Source organism: Phragmites australis, chromosome 14 (assembly GCF_958298935.1).
Source record: "Phragmites australis chromosome 14, lpPhrAust1.1, whole genome shotgun sequence".
Taxonomy (NCBI): Eukaryota; Viridiplantae; Streptophyta; class Magnoliopsida; order Poales; family Poaceae; genus Phragmites; species Phragmites australis.
Genome location: NC_084934.1, coordinates 20,849,305 through 20,875,155, shown reverse-complemented (window position 1 = coordinate 20,875,155; position 25,851 = coordinate 20,849,305). Strand labels below are relative to the sequence as shown.

At 42.9% G+C, this 25,851-nt stretch overlaps 4 protein-coding genes across 4 annotated transcripts; 2 read left to right on the top strand and 2 right to left on the bottom strand.

Annotated features, from left to right (window-relative positions):
* Positions 1-213: 213 nt before the first annotated feature.
* Positions 214-1,172, top strand: LOC133890320 (uncharacterized). Its single transcript, XM_062330726.1, has 2 exons — positions 214-325; positions 400-1,172. The coding sequence occupies exons 1-2, from the start codon at positions 214-216 to the stop codon at positions 936-938; spliced, it is 651 nt and encodes a 216-aa protein (XP_062186710.1). The 3' UTR covers positions 939-1,172.
* Positions 1,173-8,018: 6,846 nt separating this feature from the next.
* LOC133890319 (AAA-ATPase At5g17760-like) lies at positions 8,019-9,852 on the bottom strand. The gene is made up of 3 exons (XM_062330725.1): positions 9,770-9,852; positions 8,816-8,837; positions 8,019-8,393 (listed from the first exon to the last, which is right to left on the bottom strand). Exons 1-3 carry the CDS (start codon positions 9,850-9,852, stop codon positions 8,019-8,021), a joined length of 480 nt encoding a protein of 159 aa, XP_062186709.1.
* A 1,811-nt stretch (positions 9,853-11,663) lies between these two features.
* LOC133890317 (uncharacterized) lies at positions 11,664-14,862 on the top strand. The gene is given in 10 exon segments (XM_062330724.1): positions 11,664-11,675; positions 12,205-12,472; positions 12,575-12,693; positions 12,696-12,824; positions 12,947-13,075; positions 13,552-13,741; positions 13,985-14,120; positions 14,122-14,208; positions 14,541-14,696; positions 14,802-14,862. Coding segments are annotated over 10 exon segments (1,287 nt in total).
* A 459-nt stretch (positions 14,863-15,321) lies between these two features.
* Positions 15,322-24,780, bottom strand: LOC133891401 (condensin-2 complex subunit H2-like). Its single transcript, XM_062332118.1, has 11 exons — positions 24,387-24,780; positions 23,919-24,018; positions 21,917-22,020; positions 21,697-21,833; positions 21,091-21,577; positions 20,806-20,981; positions 20,537-20,713; positions 20,357-20,446; positions 16,274-16,375; positions 16,030-16,188; positions 15,322-15,955 (listed from the first exon to the last, which is right to left on the bottom strand). Exons 1-11 carry the CDS (start codon positions 24,568-24,570, stop codon positions 15,623-15,625), a joined length of 2,049 nt encoding a protein of 682 aa, XP_062188102.1. The 5' UTR covers positions 24,571-24,780; the 3' UTR covers positions 15,322-15,622.
* Between the last annotated feature and the right edge of the window lie 1,071 nt (positions 24,781-25,851).

Genomic DNA, 25,851 nt, shown 5'->3' with positions numbered 1-25,851 from the left:
TTCACACGCCCGGTACGGCAACACTAATATGTGTGTTCGTCCCTAACATATCCGCGGGACTAGCAAGTCTGAGTTACCATGACCAAGTAAGTCCTGCGCGCCCACAACGCGCACTGCGTCCTAGCCACTTCTTGGACACAGTGTTCAGCAAATTTGGCCTTGCAAACCACGTCGCCTCGCCGGCCAGTCGGCCACCACAACCCCGAATGGCAGATGAACGACCACAGCATTGTGAACTGGCTCTACACCACCATCTCCAAGGAGATCCTCGTCATCGTCGTCCAGCCGAACACCACCGCCTTCGTCGTCTGGACCGCGATGGAGGGCCTCTTTCGCGACAATCGCCTGACCCGGGCTGTCTACATCGAGGCGGAGTTCCGTAATCTGTATCAAGTTGAGACATCAATCACCCAAGACTGCAGACTCTCGCCGACACGCTCCGCGATGTCGGGCAGCCCCGTCAGCGAGCCAAGACAGGTGTTGAACATGCTGCGCGGCCAAAGCTCCAAGTTCCGCCACTCCATACCCGTCCTTACCTCCAAGATCCACTCCCCACCTTCCTCGCCGCGCGCTCCTACCTTCTGCAGGGCATAACTCTGTCCGGGCTGCTCAACTTCATCGACGGGCTGTGGTCGACGAGCGGCGAGGAGCGCATCATCATCTTCACCACCAACTACAAGGACCACCTCGACCCGGCGCTGCTCCGGCCGGGACGCATGGACATGCACATCTACATGGGCTACTGCGGCTGGGAGGCGTTCAAGACGCTGGCCAGGAACTATTTCCTCGTCGACGACCACGCGCTGTTCCCGGTGATTCAAGAACTGCTCATGGAGTTGGAGGTGACGCCGGCGGAGGTGTTGGAGATGCTGCTGCGGAGCGAGGACTGTTCTTGCGGAGTTCCTCCAGGAGAAGAGACGGAGGACAAGGAAAGATAGACAGCGATGGGGACAGAGCAAACACGATGCTGATTATTCTTGTCGACACAGCACACGAAGGACGTGTCAGACAGACAGTAATCTTGTGTCTTCCCTCTTCAGTGTTGCTGTATTAGCATCTCTGGAGGAGAGTGATTAGAGTTTCCTGATGATAATAAACAACTACGCAGTAGGAATAATCAGGCCTTTTCCAAGGCTTATTTCTCCAAATACTGTGTTAAACCGATCAGTCATGTACTATACAGATCGCATTGAGCTCTAAAAGCATCATCACGTATCACATTAGCTGACAAGAACGAGTACATTCTGATGCCATAGGGAACTGACCCCGTTGCTCTCCCGAGGGGTGACGCGCCACCGCTAGTCAGGAGCTCACCCTTTCGTGGCCTCGTGCGGTCGCTGCTGCCATTGCCGTCGTGTGCTCCTCTCCCCTCTCCCTCCTTTCCCTCCATCCCTCTCCTTCCGGCGTGGTTCAAGGCAGCGGTGGGCGAATCCACCTTTTGCTAGGTGGATCGAGGCGTCGGCGGGTTGGATCTGACCGGATCTGGCGTCGGCGTGGTGTGTTCCGTTGGGGGCTGGCTGGGGCGGCCCATGATGACATCGTCCAAGTGCGATGCTGTGGGCACCTCCCGGTGTATCAGTCCCGCGTCACGGTCGTCGGATCCTCCGCCTTGTTGCGCTTCCGACCTCTCCAAGTGTGTGCTCGTGTGTGGCACGGTGCCGCTGGCCATGAGGGCCGACCTGGTCGTGCCGAGCGCACATGGTATGGTGGTCACTCGTGGTGCTGGTGTGCTAGTCATGCCAACGCTGCAGACACTTCTCTTGTGTCACCGCCACCGTTTTGACACTACGTATTGCTTTGGTGGTCGGCCTGACAGCGCGGTGGGATGTTCGTCAACCGGATCTGCACACCTGACGGCCCGACGACTTACGGATCAATGAGTGGCCCGTTGGCATGGTGGCAGGTCCATCGGTTGTTCCGCGGTGGCTGTCGGCCCTCTCTACCCCTATGCTCGCCCCTTGGCCCCCCATTACTGTCTGTGCTCCTCCCCTTGCCGGCTTGGTCTACTCTTCCCCTGATCTGGCCCACGGGGAGCTTGACAGCATGATGGTGGTCTAGGGTGGCACACGTGTGGAGGGGGTGGTTGCCTTTGTTTGAGCTGTTGCGAGATTCTGCTTGTGGCTTGTTGTGGCTCGTGCCATCTTTTGTGTAGGTTTTCAAGGTGGGGAGTTGCGAGCGAAAGTTCTACCCAGCTTGTCGGTGCTAATGTTGTTGACGTTCTCGAGCGTCATTCTTTCCTGAAGGCATCGCTTCGAGAAGCCCCTACTCTCTTTGTCTGATTTGCCGGCTTCTTATGTAGGTTTTTTGCCCCCACGTCCTCGTTTCACAGCGGCTCTTCATTGTGGATTGACGCTTCATGACAGCATTTTGATCTAATGCACGCTCCTCCGAAGCGACGTGTTGCCAACTTGTGTGATAGAAAGATGTGACGTGGGAGCTGAGCTCCGCCGACCGAGTTTGTGAGGGTGTTTGTTGTCTAGTCGGTTAGCGCGCGAGTTGAGTTGGATTGATCCAGTTATTTATTTGGTTGTGTCTTTTGGTGTGAGCATCGTCTGTTGAGTTGAGGTCGTATTATCGTCGTGGGGTTTTAGTGCCGGTTTTCTCTCTAAACCGTGCATTGATAAGGGTTTCGAATCTGATTTTCTCTAAAAAATAAGTCAATTCTATCTTCTTTTTAATTCACGCTAGGCTCGAGCTCCAGCTCTCCGTGTTCATTTCGAAAATAAAAGCAACAGAACTCAGTTGCAAGAGGCCAAACACGCATTGCTGCTACAAAACGCAGTTTCAGTGAGTGACACTTCGCAACCAGATTCCTTCACCATTAAAAACGGATCGGTGAGCAAACTCACTTCGGCATGACATTAAGAAATGGAATCAAAGCCATATATACCAATACCATAGCAATGCACATGATTAAAGATCTGTCACAGACATCAGACTAAAGAACACCATCACAAGGCAAGGCAGTATGGGTGGTTGTAAGCTAGCCAGGGTTTAATTCCTAGCGGCCATAATTTGGCGTCCAAAGAACGCCGGATCTCCCCCCAAATTTTTAAAGAACACCACCACAACAGAACTCAGTCATCCTAAGAACAACAGTCATTGACCAACAGAGCTCATATTACACCAAGCCCATTCAATAAGTTCCAGATTATTGTAGCCATCTTCTACCACAGAAAAATATCCATACCACCAAGAAAACAAATCGCTACAACCGCTAAATCCCAATTAATAAATCTTAAAAGAACACTGAAGTAAAAACATCAAGCTCATTTGCCGGTCATCTCTAGAGTCAACTCAGCTAAACCAACCTACGTACTGAATATCACAATTTAAAAATCCATCAACCAAAAAATGAAAAAATCAGGCCCATAGTGCACAAGTACCAGCATGAAATTGCAGATACATATATACTATTAATCTATTATGTAGGTATGCTAGTTGTAGTTCATATCCGCGCACACCTTTAGTTATAATTCAAAAATGGTAGAGTTACAATCCGTGAGATAGCGAGTTACAAACAGACATAAATAAAAAAAATTGAGTTACAATTACGTTATAGATTAACATAACTCTTAACGAATTCCTTGTCTAATAATATATAACTAAAGAACACGATTGTAATCGTAGTATAACCTAAAATATAATGTTGGTCCTTATATATATACACATATATATATATATATACATATATATATATAGATATATATTATAACTGATTGTAACTCGTTAGCTTCTCATGTTACAATTATGTATTTCTGGATGTACGGTTGTAACTAGTCTACCTAACAGATTATAACTGACAATTTTTTGAATTGTAACTGAGGTGTGCGCAGTGGTAAACTATAGTGCGTCTAGGTGCAGAATAGACTCGCCGTATATACACACATGAAGCATTTTCTGTACTCTCAGGTGTACATACTCCCCCTCTAATGAGTGTTCAAAAATGAGTATGTATATCTTAAAAAGTAATATATATATATCAGAAAAAATATATATTTCACTTATAAAAAATATATATATCTTAGAAAATAGTATATACACATTAGAAATTAGTATATACTTCAGTTATAACAGGATCAACTATAAATCAAATCGAAAGTATGTACTCCTGATAGTATATACTAGTTTTCCTATATAGGAATACATATACACATATATACATATATATACGATGAGTCTAAAATATGCGTATGCGCAGAGCACACTCAAGCTACGCATAAGCCAAGATGCATGCACCTGCGCTCCTTTTTCACCTCAAACATGCATAAAACAAAAGAGCCAGCCAACCAGCTTGTGTCACTTCACCTATCATCCCACCCACTAGACAAGCAATCTTTGGTTAATTCTAATTGTTAAGATGCAATATCTCTAGAACTGTATATCCAATTTTTGATTCGTTTGAAGCATATTATTGGAAAAATATGCTTAATAAAATGATATCATGAAGGCTATATTTTGATGAAGTTTTAGCATATAAGTCACCCAGCTGTGCTTTGTACTATACTGCAGTTACAACTTGGGTTGTAGTTGTGATTCAGGAACAACCGAGTTACAATATGTTAAACAATATAGTTACAACATGATAGACACTTTAGTCATGACAATATAGTTACAATATGGTAGACACTCTAGTTACGATAATATATTATCAAGTGAATACTAATTATAACATGGTAGATACTCTAATCACCATAATTTAGTTACAATATGGTAGACACTCTAGTTACGTTAATGCATTGTCAAATGAGTACTAATTACAATATGTTAGACACTCTAGTTACAACATGATGAACACTCTAGTTACAATATAGTAGACAATCTAGTTATGATATGCATTGTCGAATGTGGACTGTTACAATATAGTAGACACTTTAGTTACAATATACTAAACAATATAGTTACAACATTACCGATCGCAATATGGTCACAATTAGTTACATCAGTCAGCTGGACAGTTAAGTTACAATCTCACTATGCATATAGTTGTAACCGCTCTATACCTATAATTACAACATATAGTTACAATCATTCTATGTTTATAGTTGTAATCTCTCTATGCACATAGTTGCAACTGGTTGCCATCGCTGCACATTAAGTGGGAACGCACTCGGTCATCCAGTGGTCTCACAAGGTAGGTGGGTAGGAGCACTCTCGGTTGGTGGGACTGGCATGCACGTCAAAACTTGGTTGGTTGCTTGGTCGAACGCGGACACGACCTTTGCGCATTCTATAGGTATGCTGCACGTACTGCAGAATATATATACAGCGTACATATATACATAAGCTGGAATAGCAAGTTTGTACACCAGCACTAGCCCAAATAAGTTCCTGAACCTTTGGAGACGGCTACTAGAGAAGTATCAGAACAACAGTTTCAATTGATGCAGAACAAAGCAACTAGGAGGGGTCAATGTGAGAGTTTAGACATGGGAATAAACAAATGATTTCCTGACACAAAAAATGTAACACTCTGCAACTGAATTTCTTTACCACTGTGCAACCATGATCAAAGGGTTCAGTGGTTGTGGCACTACGACGATCCATTTCAAATCAGGAACAGCGATATAGTCAGTTTGTAATGAATTGGGCAATTGGACTGTCCAATTTGGATACGAGCCTTCCTGGGAGAATGCCCTGTCAGAAATGAATTCTAGTGACCTTGAACATGCCTTTGTCTGAATTATACTTTTGTAGACTTTGGATAATACCAGATTAGAGAACAGACCTTTGATAGCATCTGGTTAAGAAAGGGAGCGAAAGCCAGACAGTATATACCAAATTAGAGAACAAGACCACAAAAGAACTCAAGTCATCTTATTTTCTTTTAACAACCACAGTATTACATCAATCCCATTAAATTACTTCAAGATTATTGTGGCCATCATCTAGTACAGAAAAAATACCCATACTACCATGTCGACGATTGTAAAGTCGATTATGCAAAATACTTATTTAAAGTAGAGATACCTGTCATCAATGGTGCAAATAAAAAAGGATGACACGAGATTTTATACAGGTTTAAATCTTCTTTAGTATAATAGCCCTACGACTATTCTTCCTTGATTAATCTCGGAAAAAGACAATTACAACAGGAGTGTATCTCGATCTAATACTAAGGGTTTCAGCGAGTTCTCTCATGTTTTAAATTCTGAAGCTATTATCAGATAAATCTAATCGTGATTCGAATCTGTTATTGATATTAATAGGATATTCTTGTTTTTATCTGACTAGACTTGCTTCTAGCTTATCTTTTGGCTCCTCCTTGGCTTCATCCATCTAGACATTTCACACACACACATAGTGAAGCAAAGCTCGAGGGCCCGAAATGGAAGGAGACTTGTTGACTTGTTCAGTTGTTCTACAGGATAGGTGTAGGAGTATAAATTTGAGCATGTCTGGGACACAGAATGAGTCTGGTGTTAACTGTGCAAAGCATCACCTCCCTGCCTTAAATCAGAGGAACCGCTGTCCGGAACGATACATATTTGCAATGTGTCTTCCTTTGGCCACTCGATCGTTTGACCGATGTTGCGATCGATGCACAATACTGGTGTTCTGTCATGTCATGGTCCTAGCGCTTCGCGGTCATCGCGGTAACATTCTTGGATTTTGATGAGCTTTTCGCATAGGCAAATTAAGGGGGGTGAGTAATTAACCGACAACGCTGCACCGGGCATCAACATCCACAACGGAGCCAACGGCGGCGGCCACGGCACTAGAGAGGCATGTCATCCTCAGCATGCACCATTTGCATGTTCTTTTACCCCCAAAATGGGATGTATTTGTTGACCATTGGATGAAGGTCCAAAGATCTAGATCTGCCCTTCCCTCCCCTCCATAACATTTCTTTTCTTCCCTTCTATTGACACTGAGTGAGCAGTAGGGAAGTAATATGAGAGCTCGACATTGTATTCCTAACCCTCGTCCACTCCTCTGTTCTCCTCCTCATTGCCCCTTCTCCTGCTGACTCGCCAACCCACCCCCGCCTTCACCGCCCTCTTACTGGTATCACTTTCTTCTTCTCTGGTGGAATTCCCCATGTCGCTGCCACCACGGCACCTAAAAGCTCACCGGAGCAATGTTGGAGTCTTAATTGTTCCATGTAGTGTTGAACTTGTTGCCGGATGGATGGGTGTTTGCAATGTCATAACTACAACTATGTTGGATTAGCATAGAACAAATATCATACTTACACAAAAACGTCTTGACGGTGTTGATGAACGCTTAGACCACTCAAATTCGAGTCTTTTTAGATACGAATTTGAGTGTCTATTTTCAAAAAATGATTGTGTGTATCATGGACGTTTTATTGGCGTAGAGGCCAGAAATTGTACTTCCATTACCTTAAAAATACTTAAAGGATAGCATTAAGAATCTACTTGCACATATTTTGGAAAATGGACAAGCATCGATTTCCCACAATGCAAAATATCAACCGAATACCACCACATGAAAGAAGGTCTAAAGGGTACCATATAACGATCAGGAATTTTGGAAGGTCCAACCACTGATTGGCTAAAACGACAGTATGCCATGGCAAAAACAGTGCTAGATCAGAGGTGTCAATCCATGTACATTGTAGATATGATTCCAATGACAACAAATTAATTTCAACAGGGAACAAATCAGAGGAACGTGTTCAATATAAATCCAGAGACACGAGATAACCATATTCTCTGTTAATGTTCAAGTATGAAGGAATCTCATGGATTCTACTCTTGTTTTCTTTCGTCTAAGATTGGTGTGAGCTTATCATTGTTGTGGGCTGACTATCAAAAAACGGGATGAAAAAAAAAACATATCGTTTGAGTGTCATCACATGAACGAAGGTCTAAAGAGTAGCACATAACGATGAGGAGCAAGGATACTAGAGCATCATCACCTGCGCCTGACATGCATCAACAATACCGGCAGTACCAATGAGCAACGTGACAACCTGACCACATGACATTTGCGAAACAAAATAAGAGACAGCAGTTCATCTTGTTCCCAAGCAAGTTGATCGCATTACTTCCCTAGTTCCCTTCACGCATCGTCTGCTTCTTCTCTTTGAGTAACTCGGTGAGCCCCCGGAGTGCGACGTCGGCGTCCTCGCTCCGCAGCAGCATCGCCGACACCGCGGCCGGTGTCACCTCCACCTCCGACAGCCGCTCCTCTGTATCTCCGGGAGCATCGGGTGGTCGTCGATGAGGAAGTAGTTGCGGGCCAGCGTCTTGAAGGCGTCCCAGCAGCAGTAGCCCATGTAGACGTGCATGTCCATGCATGCGGCCCGGCCGCAGGAGCGCCGGGTCCAGGCGTTCCTTGTAGTTGGTGGTGAAGACGATGATGCGCTCCTCGCCGCTGGTCGACCACAGCCCGTCGATGAAGTTGAGCAGCCCGGACAGAGTCACCTGAGGTCCCCGTGAGAGAGTGCATTTATTGGCATTGAGAATTACAAGTCAGTGATCATACAGTGACATGCTTGATGATGAACGCTGCTGTCCAATGATCACTCTTCTGTGGGATTTGTTTGTTCAAAGGTAGGTAGTTCAATCACCTGTTGGTCTGTGGATTTGGCTTTGGCCGGAGTAGTGTGTGATGGGGGCGTGTCGGAGGAATCGGATGGACCGTCGTTGTTGTCCTCGTCGCCGCCATAAACATATAAATATCAACAACAATTACTATTTAAGTCAGGTAACAAATAGTTACAACTCGGATATGTACAACATAACTCTAGCTACGGCACTAACATATGCACTGTGATCGCAATTACCATTCAAAGTCAAAATAACAATAGTTACAACTCAGACATAGGCAACGTAACTCTAATTACGACACTAGCAGGTGCACTGTGACTGCAGTTACCATTCAAGTCATGGTAACAATAGTTACAATTCGAGCATGAGCAGTATAACAAGAGTAAACGGAATTACAACACCCACACGCTATGATAAAAGTATTTACGACCGATAGCAATCTATAGGATTTGCACCATGATATCGTTTCAATACCAATCAGATCTTACATATTAGAACTTTAGAAAATGATGATTATAATATTTGCACCATATCTATTACACAATCTATTTTAATTTTACGAGATCAATATGATCTCTATAAGAAGAATCAAGCTGTCGTACATCCAGCATATTATGAAATTAATCAGTTCTCAGACCTTAAGTCTAATGGCAGTCAGCTTAGGACTTCACTTGCCACAAGCATTCATACTCCCTATATAAAAAATATCAACACTGGAGATTACCAGGGATTAGAACTCGATCTTTGTATGATCAGCTTGTAACGGACCTGCATCAATTACATCATATCAACAATTAGTCACCTGCTTCTGAAAAGCAAACTGTGGGTTGGTTGTGTGAGGTAGAGCCATGTCTAACAGACTTAGAGAGCATTGATTGTTACCGAGGAAATAACATGTTAGGAGTGGATTGTTTCATAGATCTGGAGCACTAGAAATGAGAAAATCCAAGCTCACATCTTTGTGTAGGAGTGTAGGCAGGTTGCTGAAGTCAAGTTGCGGATTCACGGTCGCGAGCTTCATGGACAAGAACTGAAAGTGTAATAAACAGAAAAAAGGATCAAAATTTTGAGCTACGACCATGTGACGCAACCAAATGTAAGTGGCATCCTCACCTCAACCTCTTGTTGCAACGATTGAACGCATGAAACAAGTCGTCGCTCGCCGTCGCCTCCTCCACCTTCAGCTTCACCAGGCTCTCACCACCACCCACTTTGCACCTCTTCCCATCCAACCCCTTTGCCTCCCTCACCCGCCGTCCAGCGTGCCAAAGTCGAGCCCCGGAGCAGAGGCGGCGGCACCCATCAGTAGGCTAGTGACGTAGTCGCTGTCCATGGACTCCAAGGAACCCAAGAATTGCATAGGAAGCAAAGGGAAGTCGTCGCCTCCTCTGAGCCGATCTTTTCACTGCCCTCACCCAACAAGCGCCGCAGCCGCCCCACCGGCGAGCGCCCCACTGTGGGCGGCACGGGAACCAACAGCAATGCGAAGCATGGGACAAGCGCAGGATCGAGGATTTTGCCGACTGGGAGTCCAATTGGGGTTCGCTACATCTTGAAAGCTCGGAGGCGTTTTTTGGGCGTAGCTATTTTTTGAGAACGTTTTTTGGCTTCTGTTGAAGGAGTTTTTTGGCTCATGTACCCAAAATTTAGCTATTGGGACTTGTTTTAGGCATCTGTTAGAGTTGTCCTAAGCTTGTATGTGAGGATGACATGGACCGCAGAAGGAATATTTCTTCTCGAGCTTTCTCCCAGCATGAACAACCAGTATCTACCTAGATTGATTTCCCTGCTTTTTTTTTCGAGGAATAAGAGAGCTTTATTACTCATGAACAGGTTACAATCTGCAACAATTGCCACTGTGATACAATACGGAGAGTGAAGTAACAGAACATATGTACCACGACTCATCCTTGCAAAATTTGCTAACAAATCTGCAGCCTTGTTTTGGTTACGGTTTACTTTCTTGAGTATAAGCTCTCCAACTCTATCGATCTTCCTCCTTAGCTCCTTGATGAGATGGCCTGCGCTCGATCTGTCCATGGACGTACCTTTGAGCGCTTGCAACAACACCTCACAGTCCGACTGAAGAACTGTTGGCTGGTTTGTGTGCTACAGTGCCAGAGTGATGCGTTTAGTAGCCGCATGGACTTCAGCTTCAAATGCTTCCGAATGATGAGGGAAATAGCGCCAAGCTGACATTAAGACATCACCTGCAAAATTCCTGATAATGACACTAGAACTTGTGATGCATTGGCATATGAGCCATCTGTGGATACTGCCACCCACCCTAGTTCTGGGCAAGGTCAGGGATGTGAAACACTGTCGCACAGAGGCTTGGGGAGTCAAGAATTTGGTCGCTCTTGGCCAATCACATGCTTGCCTATGAGTAAATCTCTTCCAGCATGTCGACGGATTTGGATTAGTGTATCATAGTAGTTGCATAGATACTTCCTCGTCACTTCAATTGGTAGATTATGCTTCCCATGGGTTGTATCATTTCTCAATTATCATATCCTTCAAATAAGCAGTAGCACCCTACATCGTTCTTCTTTAGAAATTCCACAAAGCACATCAAATAACCACTCCGAATCGGTATACACGATATCATCTATTGTTGTTATAGGCTAGGCTTCCCCAATTTCTTGCCATAGAGTGTACGCATTAGGATAGATTAGCATAGCATGGAAAGAGTCCTCATCACTCATGCCACAGCGGGGGCAGATGCCAATCTCCACTATATGGTGTTGTTTCTTCTTTAGCATCGTGGGTACCCCCTCACCACCACAAGTTTTCAGGCATTGATCTTCATCTTCTGCGACACATGCGTCTGCCAAATTAGTTTCTAGGCAGGTCTCTCTCCAGATGGCTTGGAACTCGAAGCCCCCACCGCTCAACTATTGATAAGCTCATCCACAGCAAGATGATATGCACTCCTGACCGAAAAGAGCCCAGTCTTCTCCAGTTGCCAGGCCAAAAAAAAAATCCTCCTCTTGTCGTCGAGACGTTTAAATTTTCAGAATGAGATCAATATCATTAGGGATAAAATGCTCCCTTAGTATTTCTTCCTTCCACTCTCCTTGCTCATCAATGAAACTAGCCACTCTGGTATATCTACATCTCCCCTGATCAGAAACCGGTGATGAGATGCACCGCGAGGTATCCATGGATCTCGCCACGTTCTAACTGTTTTGCCATTATCAATTCTCCATATTATACCTTTTTTCAACAATTGCAAGCCATGTTCAATTCCTTTCCATATAGCCGAAGGGGTTCCTCTTGATACAATATCCACTAGGTTCCCTCTTAGGTAGTACTTAGCCTTTATCAATCTCGCACAAAGACTATCCGGTCTGTAAATTAGTCGCCAAGCCTGACAGGCCAATAACACTTTATTGAAGAGACATATGTCCCGGAAGCCAAGACCACCACGGTTCTTTGGCAGAATCATTTTATCTCATGCAACCCAGTGCATCTTATGCTTGCCCTTCTCCACACCCCATCAATAACTTCTCATCATCTCTGTTAGGTCATCACAAACAAACACGGGAAGCTTTAACACACTCATCACATACGTTGGCAGGACTTGAGCTACAGATTTTATTAGAACTTCTTTGGTACAACTTCGACACATATTTCTCTCCCCAATCCACCAGTCTTTTGCTCAATCGATCTCCCTGTTTGCAAGGAAGTAGTGGCTGCTCAAAGGATACAATCTGCATACAGAAGATTCTTGCACAAGAGAAACTTAAGGGTAGCTGCTGCAGTTAAAATCCAGAGCCATTGGCGGGGTTTATCAGCACGCAAGTGCTTTACAAGGCAAGTTCAGGCTATCGTAGCAATCCAGACCTCAACAAGACTATTCTTGTACCTCCGGGCTTTTCAGCGGCACCGGCTTGCTGCAATACTGATTCAGCGTGTTGTTAGAGGATGGTTAGCTAGAAAGAGACTGTTAGGTTACTATGTGCATCTAACATGGTTCTTGATATGTTTTGTTGCACCTTCTCCAAAAAGAATGATATGTTTTTGTTGCATATTGGCCGGTATTACTTATACAGGTTCTTCTTCGCTGCAAGCCTACACAAGATTTTGTGTACCTGACCAAAGTCAACACAAAAAATGTCATCAAAGCTTTGAGTTGAAAATTGTGCTACATTCATTCTTAAGGCTACAAAGAGTCAAAGATGGTGGAGGTTCCTGCTGCATCAGTCCATCAAAACACCAATGATCTCAATTCAATCTATTGTCCGTGGTTGGTTGGCTCGGAAACAACTAAATCGAATATTCTGTTGCATCAACATCATTCAAGTATGCGTGCTATTTTTTGTATTTCTTTTGACTGGATAGTATCCCTGCTTTTTTTTATGGCTTCTAGACTGGATGGTGTCATTGAAGTGTGAAAAGAGTTGATCTGATAAGTCTATTTGCAGAGATGGTGGAGAAAACGTTTGTTTCTTGAATCAAGGAAGAAAGCTGTGATTGTTATCAAGGCTCATTTTCGTGGTTGGATAGCACGACAAACTGCTATTAGAAATAGGAAGCTCATTACTACAATTCAGGTACCGACCAACCAGGGTTCACGAATTCGTCCGGCCACCGAAATGCGGTGGCCAGCGAATTCTTCAAAATTCACGAATATCGGTACGAATTCGGTAGAAACCGGACGAATTTTCGATTTGTTTGAATTTTAAATTTGAATCGGACCGAAATGCGGTTGCATTCTGAATGCGGTGCAGACCAAATTCGTCAAAAACCGTGAATTTCAAGCGGTTTTCATGAATTTGTGAACCCTGCGACCAACCACTAATAAAATGATAGTTATATAGATACAATAGAGGCAGATGATCATGTCTGTTTTCAGAACATTTCTTTTCATTAGTTGGATATATGCAGTTCAATACTTGGTTTCATACATCTATTCAGATTCCAGATGTGCTGATTATAACTTCATTGTGCAAACATGATGCCTTTTTATAGGATAAACAGCTGTAATTACAAAGTTGTCCACTGACATTCAACTAACTGATTGTTGCAGTCCTATGTCAAAGCCTACCTTGTGAGGAAAGCTTCGAAGCAAGAAGTTGCTCATATATGGTCTAGACTGCTGAAGTCTTCTGCACATGTTGATGATAGCACGCGCCTGATCAACAGATTGGTGGCTGCACTTTCGCAGCTTCTTCACTGTCGGAGCATAAGCAGCATTCAACAAACTTGCGCAACATTAAGTAAATACATTCTTATGTTTTCTTTTCGGATTTTTCTCCAACCTAGATTCATCATACGCTATTACACTGTGTGATGGTGTACTTCTAGTTTTGTCACAATTCAGCTATCACTTTGTCGACTTCCATGAGATCTGTTCTTGGCAACAACACCGTTGGGACCTTACTGTTTTGTGATCCTTCCTTATCATTGTCTAAACACTTGATTCAAGAACTGAGATGCTATACGTACCTTTTCTCCTGCAGGTGCTGCCACAGATTATTCCAAGAAATGCAGCGAAATACTAGTCAGTGCGGGTGCTGTAGACATTTTGCTGAAGCAAATTCATTTGCTGAACCGTAGGATCCCTGACCAGGAAGTATTGAAGCAAGTGCTCTTTACTCAGCAACATTGCACGCTATCCGAATCTTAGAATGGTGCTAGTCAACACTCCAGAATCAGTTGAAATTATCTTCCAGGAGTTACTGAGGTACGATTCATAGTATACGTCGCTCAACTGCCCAAATTTCGTTTACTTTGCCTGATTAGTTTGTGCTATCACATTCGCGTCGTTGAAAGCAATTTTTGGATATCCTCCAAATAGAAGCTCAGCTTTATGTTTGTAAGCGTGGCCTGTTGTTCTATTCATGCCCATCTTTCACGTTTCATGCCTGCATATCCCAATCATTTACCTTGAACATGCTAGATCGAGAATCAACATGGCTTTGAACATGTTGATTTCTGAGCATTAGATACTTATAGCTGTATCATAAGCTGTGCTTTTTTTAACAAGTTCATTCTCTTTTGGATTGATATACTTAGGAACAAAACAGACGGGTTCTTCATCGTCGCAGCTGATATTCTGAAGAAGTTGTGTGAATCCAAGGAAGGCCATGAAACCGCCCGAGAACTCCAGTACCACACAAGGAGGCTGCGCAATCTGGTGCAGGACCTCGAAAAGGTGGAGCTCGACAAGAGGTGAATGCAACACACCACTTAAAACATGCAATATTAAACTAGTTTTTCGTAATCTGAATTGCCCCGGCTCCGATGTTTCGTCACCTGAACTCTTCTTTCTGCTAGGAATGACCGCACTGGAGTCTTGAAGGAGAACAACTATCATCTCCTCACTGGTGATCATTAACGCAGCGATATAGCTAACTGAAAGGCTAATCTGGTGTTTTGGAGTACAATCATTTAGTCTTAGAAGGTTTTTCCTGTTGTTGGAAGTGATTATGGAGCGAAGGTGTAAATCTTGTACATAGCCATGAGCTTGTAGTGCCGGCTGGTTAGTTCTGTACCGATGTAGCCTTTGGTGTGTGGTTGTTTTGTGTGACAGGTGTGAGAAACATCGGCTGAAAGTGCCTTCTGATTGAAAGCAGAGACATCCTTGTTCATGTGGATTCTCATGTGGATTCTCTCTGCACACACATTTTTAAGCTTTTATGCTGCGCTCTATTACTTCAAGTTTACCGGTTCATGGCTTCTTTTGATGAGTGACGACTGCTGACAGAAATCGATTTGCAAAACAGATTTTTCTTTAAAAAAAACTACAGAAATCATGAAATTTGAAGATTGTCTATTGCTTGTAAGAGGACGTCGATTGTAGGAATCAGAGCAATGCAGTTTTGAACACAGTAAACCACCCCAGTAATGTGTCGGACTCGGCAAAGTGCATCAACAATCTTGCCCTGTTAACATCACATCTGGAGCTGATGCCATACATACATAACAGCACAATGAACTTTGTACATGTACACCCTCTAGCTAGGCCTAAGTCATAACTTACAGTCCATCCTGCCCATCAAGCCGCCACCATCAGGCATGAGCTAGAGACACTGAGGTTACAACAATAAAAAAAAAAAATCAGTCTTGATGCACATGGGTCAGTCTGCCATTCATGTTCATCCGCTGGATTCCAGATTGATTGACTGCATTAGTTGCGCTGACCGTCGCCTTCGCTTTCCATCTGGAGTCAGCCTGATTGCCGTCTTGACTGGAACCTTGCCATTTCTATGCGACTGTTTCTTAGGGGACTTCTTTTGCGACAGAGAGGATTCGTTGCCTTTGCCACAATTTTGCAGAGGGGACTTGACTCTCTTCCGTGCAAAGCTTGCCTCCATTTCCGGCCTTCGGTTGGGACCAATTAGCCTTACATGGAATGAATTATCAGCTGTGTAACACACCAACTCATTTGTAGCATGTCCTTTGTCCAGATCAACACTTCTGCCATTCACCTGGAACAAGAACGACGCTAAGAAATGCTTGGGGTTGCGCCAGATTATGAAACTGGAAGAGAAAAGGGGGTTACCAGCTGGAGAAGGGCGGAGAATGTTCTTGCAACCTCGTACTTTGGTCTGCCAATAACAATCTCACTAAAAGATGCAATTCCCGTATTATCAGTTCTTGATGAAAGCGTGTCAAGGATTTGCTCTCCATATGAACAAATATCAAAAGGTGGGTTTTTATCCTGAGAAGGCACGCAATGTAGTAGTGGTGAGTGTTAAATAAGATCGTTTATGCAGAATGGTAAGCAGTAAAAGCCAGCAACTAACCTGCTCTTCCAAGGCATGCTCAATTCTTTCTTTCCATGTTGAAACTCGAGCATCCATCTCACTCTGCTGTTCAACCTCAGCTATGCTGGCAAGGAGAGCATTCTGTATGAGGAATTATCTGTGTCAGTTTTGGAAGTTGAAGAGCAAAGATAAATTCAGGAGACAGCTCAAAATTAGGCAGTTATCAACTGCAATTTCGTTTCATCAAAATGAAGTTTCCTATCGTAAGAGTTGTGACGCATCACCTCTAGGTGTGATTTGAGGCTTTTGTGTGTGCATGTGTGTGGGCAGGTGGATTGGTGGGTAGGGCTGTCAAAAAAGCTCGAGGCTCGCAACCTACTCGAATTCGGCTCGCTAAAAGCTCGATTTGAGATCGGGTCGTCTGGGAATTGAGCCGGCTCGAGCCTGTCTTGAAGCTTGCGAGCTTAGACGAGCCGAGCTCAAGCTATTAGTTAAGACTCAACTATTTTCACAACCCGCGCAATTCCTTCGACCCTCAATTATCTTCCCTCTACGCCCAACCAAAATTGAACGCACGAGCGGGAGAGTCCCACACCGCATGCGCAGCTGTCCCACAAGTCACTGAGTGACCCACGAAGAACACAAAAGGCCCCAAACGTACTGCACCTCCTTCCCAACCCCAATCTATTGAGATTGAATCACCAAGCCTGAGGGATGGTATATTGGTATGGCAACTACATCAACCCAACAAGATCAACAATTGGTAGAGAGCCAAGAGCAACAAGGCGAGGTTCAGGATGTTCAGGACGGCAATGCAGCTAAAAGCAAGAGGAAAGGAGATCCCCATTGTGGAATTTCTTCGAGGAATGTACAGTTCCATCAAAGAAGGAAAGACGGAAAATGGAAAACAAGGTGAAGTGCAAGGCATGCGGAACTCTTCTAGCGTGGAACATCAGTGGCACTACATCTTCTTGGAAGAGACATTTGGAACAATGTGATTACTTCAAGCTCCAGCAGAAATCCAAGAACAACAGATCATCAACTTTCCTACCATTGATGAAGGTGATGTTGATCTTGATGCTCCTTCTGTTATGAGCCCTGGTTATTATTGATCCCACAAAGATACGTGAGCTTATTTGCGAACTGATCATTGTTCATGAGTTGACATTTGTCATTGTGGAGTATACATGGTTTAATGCTTTGCTTAAGGCATTGAATCCAGCATACAAAAAGGTGTCTAGAAACACTATAAGAAATGACTGCATGAAGCTATATGAATCTGAAAAGGAAGTATTGAGGAAGAGTTTTAAGAATATTAGAAAGATAAACCTCACATGTGATCTTTGGACCTCTAACCAAACAATTTGTTATATGAGGTTGGTTGCCCATTAACTTCCTAGAATTGGTCAATGCATTGTCAGGTTATTAACTTCCTAGAATTGGAACCACCCCACTCCGGTGTGGTCATTTGCAATGCCATTTTTTATTATTTAGCTGCATGGAGAATTAAGGATAAGATAGCTAGCATCAAATTTGATAATGCCTCAAGTAATAATATTGATGTTACATTGTTGCTTGCCAAGTTTACAAAGCGTGGTTTACTTTGGTTCGAAGGAAAGTTCCTTCATATCCGCTGCTGTGCTCACATTCTGAATCTGGTTGTCCAAGATGGTCTAGTAGTGATGGAATCCTTAATTGAAAAGGTTAGGGAGACTATCAAGTACATCAAGAAATCAAACATCTGGTACTATAAGTTCAATGCTGATATTGATTCACTGAACCTTAGAGGCAACATGGGACTAGTTCTTGATTGCTGCACTAGGTGGGTTCAACCTTCAAAATGCTGCAGTCTGCTTTTCATTACCGGGCTGCCTTTGATGTTTATGCTGCTGGAGATGCTAACTACAGGTGGCAGCCTGCAGATGAGGAATGGAAGCTCTATTCCCAAGTCAGTGATGTCCTTTCTGTTATTAACTCAGATACAGAGGAGTTTTCAGGTTCAACCTACCCTACCTCTAATATGTTCCATCCTCATATTGTCAATATCAAGAAGGCACTAGGTCAGTTGAAATAGTCCAAAGAGATACTTCTTAGGAAAATGGCAGAAGCAATGCAAGATAAATTTGATAAGTATCGGGGCCCAAAATGCAATACTTTGTTTGCAATTGCTGCAGTTCTAGACCCAAGAAGAAAAATGGCCATGATTAAGTTCACATTTCCATCTTTGTATGAAGAAAGTGAACTTCCTGTGAAACTTGAAAAGGTGGAATCCACATTGAATGCTTTATATGCTTCATATGAACGTGAGCATAACAAAACCATGTCAACCTCGGAGGATAATAATGCAACTTCTCAGTATACCAGTACATCTGTTGGTCCTGTTTGTAGTGTGTTCTCTGCTGCTAGTGAATGGGAAGAGTTTGTGAAAGCCTAGAATGCCACCAATCCTTCCAAGTCAGATTTAAGGAAGTACTTGGATGATCCAATTGAGGTTATTCCTTCGGGAAATTTCAATATACTCCACTGGTGGAGGATGAATGAATTGAAGTATCCAGTTGTGGCTAAGTTGGCCAAAGATGTTCTCACTATCCCAATTACCACGGTCTCATCTGAGTTGGCTTTTAGTAGCGGAGGTAGAGTGGTTGATGATTATTGTAGCTCTTTACTCCCATCAATGGTGGAAGCGTTGGTGTGTACATCAAGTTGGATTACGTGAGGCCACCACAAAGCCATGGATGTGGTGAGTTTATATATGTTTTAATTTTATATCAAACATTACAGATGTAGAATCTGATCTGTTTACTTTATATTCTTGCACAGGAGGATGATGCTAATTCTATTCCTCTGACATCAAGTGAAACTCCTACCGCAGCTTCAATTATTGGCAGCAATTAGTTACTAATTTATCAGGTATGTACTTGAGGTTGTATCAATTAATTATTTTTGTCATACCAAATCTGAGATTTGAATTATTCATGCAGCACAGCTGTAGGCTAGCAGTAATTGACTAGAGTGAAGTGCTTGGAGGTTCCAGTTGAAGTATTTTGGACACGGATTTTGGGCAGTGTTCAAGTTGGGCCAATGGCTATCAGTATTTTGGGAAGGCTGTTGGACAAAGCTTCTTTTGCTAACTTAGTCACTTATAGTGAAATTAAGTGAAACGTGTACCGTTTAAGACATGCTTGTTGTTGCTCTTAACTTGGCATCTATATACTCTTATTAAGACATCCATTCTGTCAAGTACTTTTAATATGAATCTATGTTTTGAGCTCCTGTGAAAATTTCAATCTTCTTTGTGATTGTTTGTAAACGAGCTCATCCGAGCCAAACTCGAGCCTTTGCGAGCTTCTTTGTGATTGTTTGTAAACAAGCTCATCCAAGCCGAACTCGAGCCTGTCTGCAGGCTTGGGCGAATCTCAGGCTCAGCTCAAGCTCGATTCGAGTTTCTAACGAGCTCGAGCTTACGGTTACAGGCTCGCTCGAGCTCGACTCGTTGACAGCCCTATTGGTGGGTGGGTAATATAGCTCAGTTGGTAGAGCTTTGCTCTTGCAATCATGTCATTGCGATTACAGGTTGACCGACTAATTGTCCAGGCAATAATGATATATTGATCATCTATATGGGGATCCACTACCATATGGCCAAAATGGCATGCCTTAATCAGTGCATGCATGAAAGGTGAGAACACATTAAATATGTCAGCAACATAATATTTTTGTTGAACAAGTTTAGCACCGACATAGCAACAGATTTGTGCATGGAAATTTACTAATCACAATCAGTTCTTTCAGACACTTCCTTGTAGAAACTTGGCTCTGAAGTCCAATACCATGCCACGTGACAAAGATGCATGATGACTAAAATGGTTTGAAAGATATTGCAACTAAATTTATAAAGCACTCTTATCCAAAGTGGTAACAAGCTATTCAAAATAAGCTTTACACTAGCGCATTTTGACACCTCATATATTTTGCCCACATGTTGACTTGCCTGGAGCCAAGATGTTTGTAAACACATCCAAAGATATTAAAGAAATGAAGGACTCCATGCACCAAACCAAATTTGAAAGAGATTGAGAGGCATAGATGTGTAAGGACTACAGAACCATTAACAATACTTACCAGGTGTGACCGACACAAATCGTCAAGGCTTTCATGTGCATCCATGTTCTCCTGTGAACCTTGAGCCCCATCAAGTGTTGCACCATTATTCTGAACAGAGTTAAAATAAACATGTAATATTACCCAAATGTTGGACGACTGAACACAGGGACCAACAAATAAAAAACTCAAGAAATAAACCTTATCAGGATATGTTGGAATGTCAGTATCAACATCCATGTCGTACATATCGTTCGGCATATATGGATCATCGATATCGTCAAAATCATTTGCGCCAATATTGGGTCCACTGTTATCGTTCAAATCTCCAAACACATGGAAATTATCTTGCTCTCCAAATTCAAGTAACCTCAGAAGCTGGATATTGGATAATTAACAGCAAGCTAAATAAGTCAAAAAGATCTGACATGCCTAATGGATTTGGACACATGTGTAACAATGCTGAGTACCTTTTCATAAGGAGGGGGTGGCTGGGAAGCATGAGGTTCCTCCTGCTGAGACTGTTGCGCTTCAAAAGATTTTGCATGTTCAGGGATAATGACACCATCCATCTTTGCCATAGGAAATAGAGATGCAAGAGTTTTCTTTTTTGGAGTACCAATCACCTGCCGTGCAAAACCTTTTACTGCTCCAAAACATATCAGGAAAGACAGTTCAATATGTAAGTCATCAAAATAAATATATATGGCACTAAATAAAAATAGATATGTCCAGAAAACAGCATCTTCCAGTACCTCTCCTGTAAGGTCTAATCTTTAGGTTGCCAGGTTCATGGGGATTCAAAGGCTTCCATGGATCCTCGTCATCAGAATCATCCCCAACATCTGGGTACCCAGCATCTGCATCATCTGGGTGAGGCGTGTCATCATCAGGAACCCCATGGTCAACAGGATCAGACCAATGGTTGTCATCAACATTGAAGTCACGGATATTTTCTTGAGTTTGATTTGCATCCATTTCTTGAGATTGGTCAGGATTGTTCTCCTGAGTTCGATCTGGATCACCTTGGACTTTTCCAGGGGCCGATCTACGACCTGTGCCCCCTGATCTTCCGTTTGGGGAAGTGAAAACATTGGCTCGGCTTTTAGAAGGCACTGAGCTGCCTTGATGAGCCACACTATTTTCTTTACCAGAATTTTTCCCTTGCAGAAAGTCAAAAACAGCTGGTGCATCACATGGATCCAGCAGAAGGAAATCTCCATAAAAATCGCATGTTGCTAACTGCAATATATAAATGACTATGACTGTTTCAGTATGGCAGTAAACATTGGCCAGTTTTGCAGTTGCGATAAAGGAGTAACAAAGTTCTCGTAAAATAATAAAGGAGATATAAAGTTTACCAAATACAAGTCTAGCTCACTTGCTTCGCTATCCAGACAATCTCCTTCAAACACCAGTAGATTTGCTGGTGGCCTCACAATTTTTCTTTGCAAATCATCTCGATCAACATTGTTATCCAGAGTGGTCCTTGCTTCCACTGGTAATTTAAACAGGAAAAAAAAATAGGCTTCTTAGCTTCATGCCATTCAAAGTAACTGCTTCGGTGAAGGGTCCACTTACCTTGGACATCATCTAACCCCATAAATATATCATCTTCTTCTTTGGGAGTTGTGCTAGGATCGTTTTCATTAGCTTGAGCTGAGCCATTTTCCTGTTGATCCTGCCTGGTACAGTTAAAATGCTCTAGATTAGCTAAATAAGAAGAAAAAAAAAAGATGTGATAGGATTGGAGAAAACCTCAAGGTATCATTTAAATGTTGAATTATACCCCAAGGTATCAGACTGATCTAGGCAGTCATAAGAATCACTCTTGTACATACGAAGAACAACTTGATGAAATCAGTAGCTATTTCTCCTAGCAGTACTATAAGCCGGGAGCGGTCAAGAGTTTTATCTGAGCATGTGGTATTTTTATCCTTGGACAGGAACGCGTGGAAATCAGCAATAACGCGCCCAAAGCATGACCTAGACTATCTATCTCCTCCTATACTTACTATTACTTTTATTACTATTACAAATACCTTACATTTTTATCCTCTAATGGTGGCTCTTGTTGGGTTTCATCTGTAGCCTACCCCAACTTGCTTGAGATTAAAAGGCTTTGTTGTTGTTGTTGTTGGTGCACTTAAAGAGTGTTCCAATTCCAAAGATGTATTGGATTCAAGGTTATCGAGGCAGTAAGAGAGATGAGGTGCTTGCCCACTGCCTTGACACCTAAATGCCTTGCTAGTGGTGATGTGGAAGCATAGTAACAAAAGTCAGACCGGACCGGCAATTCGACCAGAAAAAAACTGAACCGGCTTCTGCCCTGGTCTGGTTCACACACTACATCAGCACCCCTAAAAAACCAGTGCAAAAATATTTTTACACACGATGAAGCCAGCAGAGATCGAACTCATGACCTCCCTATCCCTCCCCCCCCCCCCCCGCGGCAGCAAACCAACTGGACTAGGCCCATTCCCGAGCTCTAGAATGCATACAAAGTTGTTTATAGTATATTAGTCTGTAAATTACATCATCATCCTTGGTTTCCTAATTAATTTTATTAAAATATCAATATTATCAAACCCAGTTCAACCACTGGTTTATTCCGGTTGAACCATTGAACCATGAACCAATGGCCTAGCCGGTCCGATCACCGGTCTGACTTTTTGTACTATGTGTGGAAGGGGACAAGGGCTGCGCTGGAAGGAAAAAGAAAAAAGGCAGACACAAACAAGGAGAGGACTTATAAGTCCCACACAAACCAGACACCCAGTATGGGCCATTTGGCAGCACATGAACCATGAGAGGAGCCATTGGGCTCAGGCGTCTGCCATCGCATCTTCGCTTCTCTCCCTCTCATTTATTCTCCTCTCCTTTCTTCCCTGAGCTCTCTTTGCAAGTAGGGGCTCAATTACAACAGTGGTGTGTTCCTCTCCCCCCTTTATCTCCATGCAACCGTAAGGAAAGGTGTTAACCATGGCAGTCACCACCAACCACCTCGATGCCAAAGCAACACCTAGGTGATGCCTTAATAACCATGATTAGATTACTATCTTGCTTCTTGCAAAAGTACATAAAGGTATCCATTTAGCACTATGCTGGGCATTGGCCCCCCTAGAGCACGGAATAAATCCACTATGTGGAGTTTGATTTAGGCCATCCATCTTGAGTCCAATGCTTGGGAGCTACAAAGAAAGTTTATAACAAAGAAAAAATGCCCTAGATGGTGGAGTTAAATCCCAAGTGTCCGATGAAGAACAAAAGGAGGAGATCGCCAGAAACAGGCAAACTCCACCAGGGTTCCTATAAAGAACCAATCATAGTTTCAACACTCTTGCTTTCAACTAAAAATGCCTTATTTCGAACTTTTACAGTTTCCGAAATAAGAGCCGAAATGTGTATCTGCCATGTGACGTTTTGAAAGACTAGTCTTATAGGATGCGCAAAAATGCAGCATGCATTTATCATTATCGATTTCAGGCCCACTTTGAGGAGTAAGATTACACACAATGTCCAAGAAAGCAATCTAGCACATAGCGGATAGTAAATTTGAAGATAGCATTCAATCTTTCCTTACTTCTTATGCGAGAGGAACTCCAAACAATTAAGCACCAATGAGTACAAGTACTCCACCTTCCGACTATACACTTGAACTGATCCCTGGAGTAATAACGCCGCTGCACATAGCAAAAAAAGAAGAATTAACAGGCAGCCGTGGGACCTGAAAAAGAAAATAACTTTCTTTTTCACGCTAAACCCCGTTTAGATAGGCCATAGTTCCGCGAAACCTTGGGAGATAGAGGCAACAAAATTCAACCAAAAGGAAGCTGCTTTCTTTAACATTTCTTCAAGCAAAAGAAAATAAAACCACAGAATTCCACATGTTCCAGCTTTGCAGTCATCCATCCACAATCAAATTACCCAAAAGTGTCAAAATTTAAAGGCTCCCAATTTCCAACTCTCGCAATTCCAACAGATAGAACAACCCCTGAAAAGAAACGCTGCACATCAACCGCAAGAAACCTCGGCCTCCGCCCCACCGTACCTTCGGCGAAGTTGACGGAGTGGGTCCCGTCCTCGCCGGAGACCTCCCCAGAGCAGATCTTGAGGAGGTACTCCTCGAGGCTCTTGGCGACGTCCACCTCCCAGTTCGACTCGGGGTCCCGGCTCGCCTGCAGTATCGGGAACCTCCCGCCGCTCGCGCCACCATCCCCGCCGCCGCCCTCCATGGCTCCACCCCGGCCCGCGCGGCTCCTAGGCGCAAGGAGGCATCTTTTGCGTGAATGGGGCTCGAAACCCTAGGTTCTAGAAGCTTCTGGAAGGTAGGGCGGGAGACGATGGCGCTCGGAAGCGCGGAGGGGTAAGGAGACGGGGAAGAAGGGGGTTAGGGTTTGGGAAATTTTGGATTTCGGGGTTCTCCCGCTTGATGGATTTCGAGTGGCGGGATTCGAGTTTTGATGAGGGGCCGTTGTGCAATTTTGGCAACTATAGGAGGGTAGATGAATAAGGGGAGAATTCCTTCATTGCTATAAAAAAAAAATGTGCCTCTTACTTCACTGCCATCCAAAATTTTGAAGCTTCCTTTTATCTTTCTTTTCCTCTCTGTCACTTCATGACCGTTCCAGCAAAAAAAATTTAGAATTTCACTATGTGTTGGTACTGTTGATGGTATTATTTATAGTACGGCGATCGTATGATATATCTAAAAATTAGTGGTCTTTTATTTCTCTAAAATACTAAAAAAAATTGTATGTGTTCCATAATTCATATGTAATCTATGTTAATTAGATTCACTTAAAATATGTGTAAAATTTAAACTAAAATTCTCAAAAAATATTATTTCTATAACTTCTAACAATTGTTTGTTAGGGTCTCAAACAAAATCCTAAAAATCTAGAAAAATCACTGATATTCTTCTTTTGTAATGAACCCATTTCTAAAATTATTTCCAGCTCCAGATTATATAGTGAAAAAGTAAATTTATTTATAATGCTTTATTTATATGCAAATAATAATCAGGGCTCAAATATAAACGGAGTGAATGTTGGAGATTTTCAAAAAGAACACAATACTTTTCAACTATTGCGAAATCTAAACATAATACATCTCTATTCGTTGTATGATGATGCCCTAGCCACCGTGTAGTAGGGGTCTACGATTGATAGCATCAAAATACTCTCACTTCAATCTATGGCCGAGGGGCATAATAAATCTTGAACACCTATAGTGTCGAAAGTTTTATCGTCATTGCTTATCGAAGCTAAGGCCAGTTGTCGGAAGCACGGTCAGTCTGTCAGCAATGGGGGCAATCTTTGAATTCAGGCTCGAGATAGACATGGTTGATGTATTTCTCTTTCGGTGAGTATATTGTAATTGGGCGTTAAGTATTTTTATTTTGATGACAACAATATGATATTCCCTCCGTTATAAAATGTAAGATGTATTTTATTTAAAAAAAGTCATCAAAAATAAATTTTGATAGTTAATTTCTCTTATAATATGTTATCAAT

What these genes read in the sequence shown, in the direction of transcription:
- LOC133890320 (XM_062330726.1), top strand. Translation starts at nt 214, where the DNA reads ATGAACGACCACAGCATTGTGAACTGGCTCTACACCACCATCTCCAAG. An exon ending in CGTCTGGACCGCGATGGAGG is followed by an intron (nt 326 to 399) that starts GCCTCTTTCGCG and finishes TATCAAGTTGAG; the next exon opens with ACATCAATCACCCAAGACTG.
- LOC133890319 (XM_062330725.1), bottom strand. Translation starts at nt 9,852, where the DNA reads ATGGACAGCGACTACGTCACTAGCCTACTGATGGGTGCCGCCGCCTCT. An exon ending in TTTGGCACGCTGGACGGCGG is followed by an intron (nt 8,838 to 9,769) that starts GTGAGGGAGGCA and finishes TGGTAACTGCAG; the next exon opens with TCACAGTGCACCTGCTAGTG. An exon ending in ACAGTGCACCTGCTAGTGTC is followed by an intron (nt 8,394 to 8,815) that starts GTAATTAGAGTT and finishes CGGGGACCTCAG; the next exon opens with GTGACTCTGTCCGGGCTGCT.
- LOC133891401 (XM_062332118.1), bottom strand. Translation starts at nt 24,570, where the DNA reads ATGGAGGGCGGCGGCGGGGATGGTGGCGCGAGCGGCGGGAGGTTCCCG. An exon ending in CTCCGTCAACTTCGCCGAAG is followed by an intron (nt 24,019 to 24,386) that starts GTACGGTGGGGC and finishes TGCTATGTGCAG; the next exon opens with CGGCGTTATTACTCCAGGGA. An exon ending in GATTAGACCTTACAGGAGAG is followed by an intron (nt 20,982 to 21,090) that starts GTACTGGAAGAT and finishes GTTTTGGAGCAG; the next exon opens with TAAAAGGTTTTGCACGGCAG.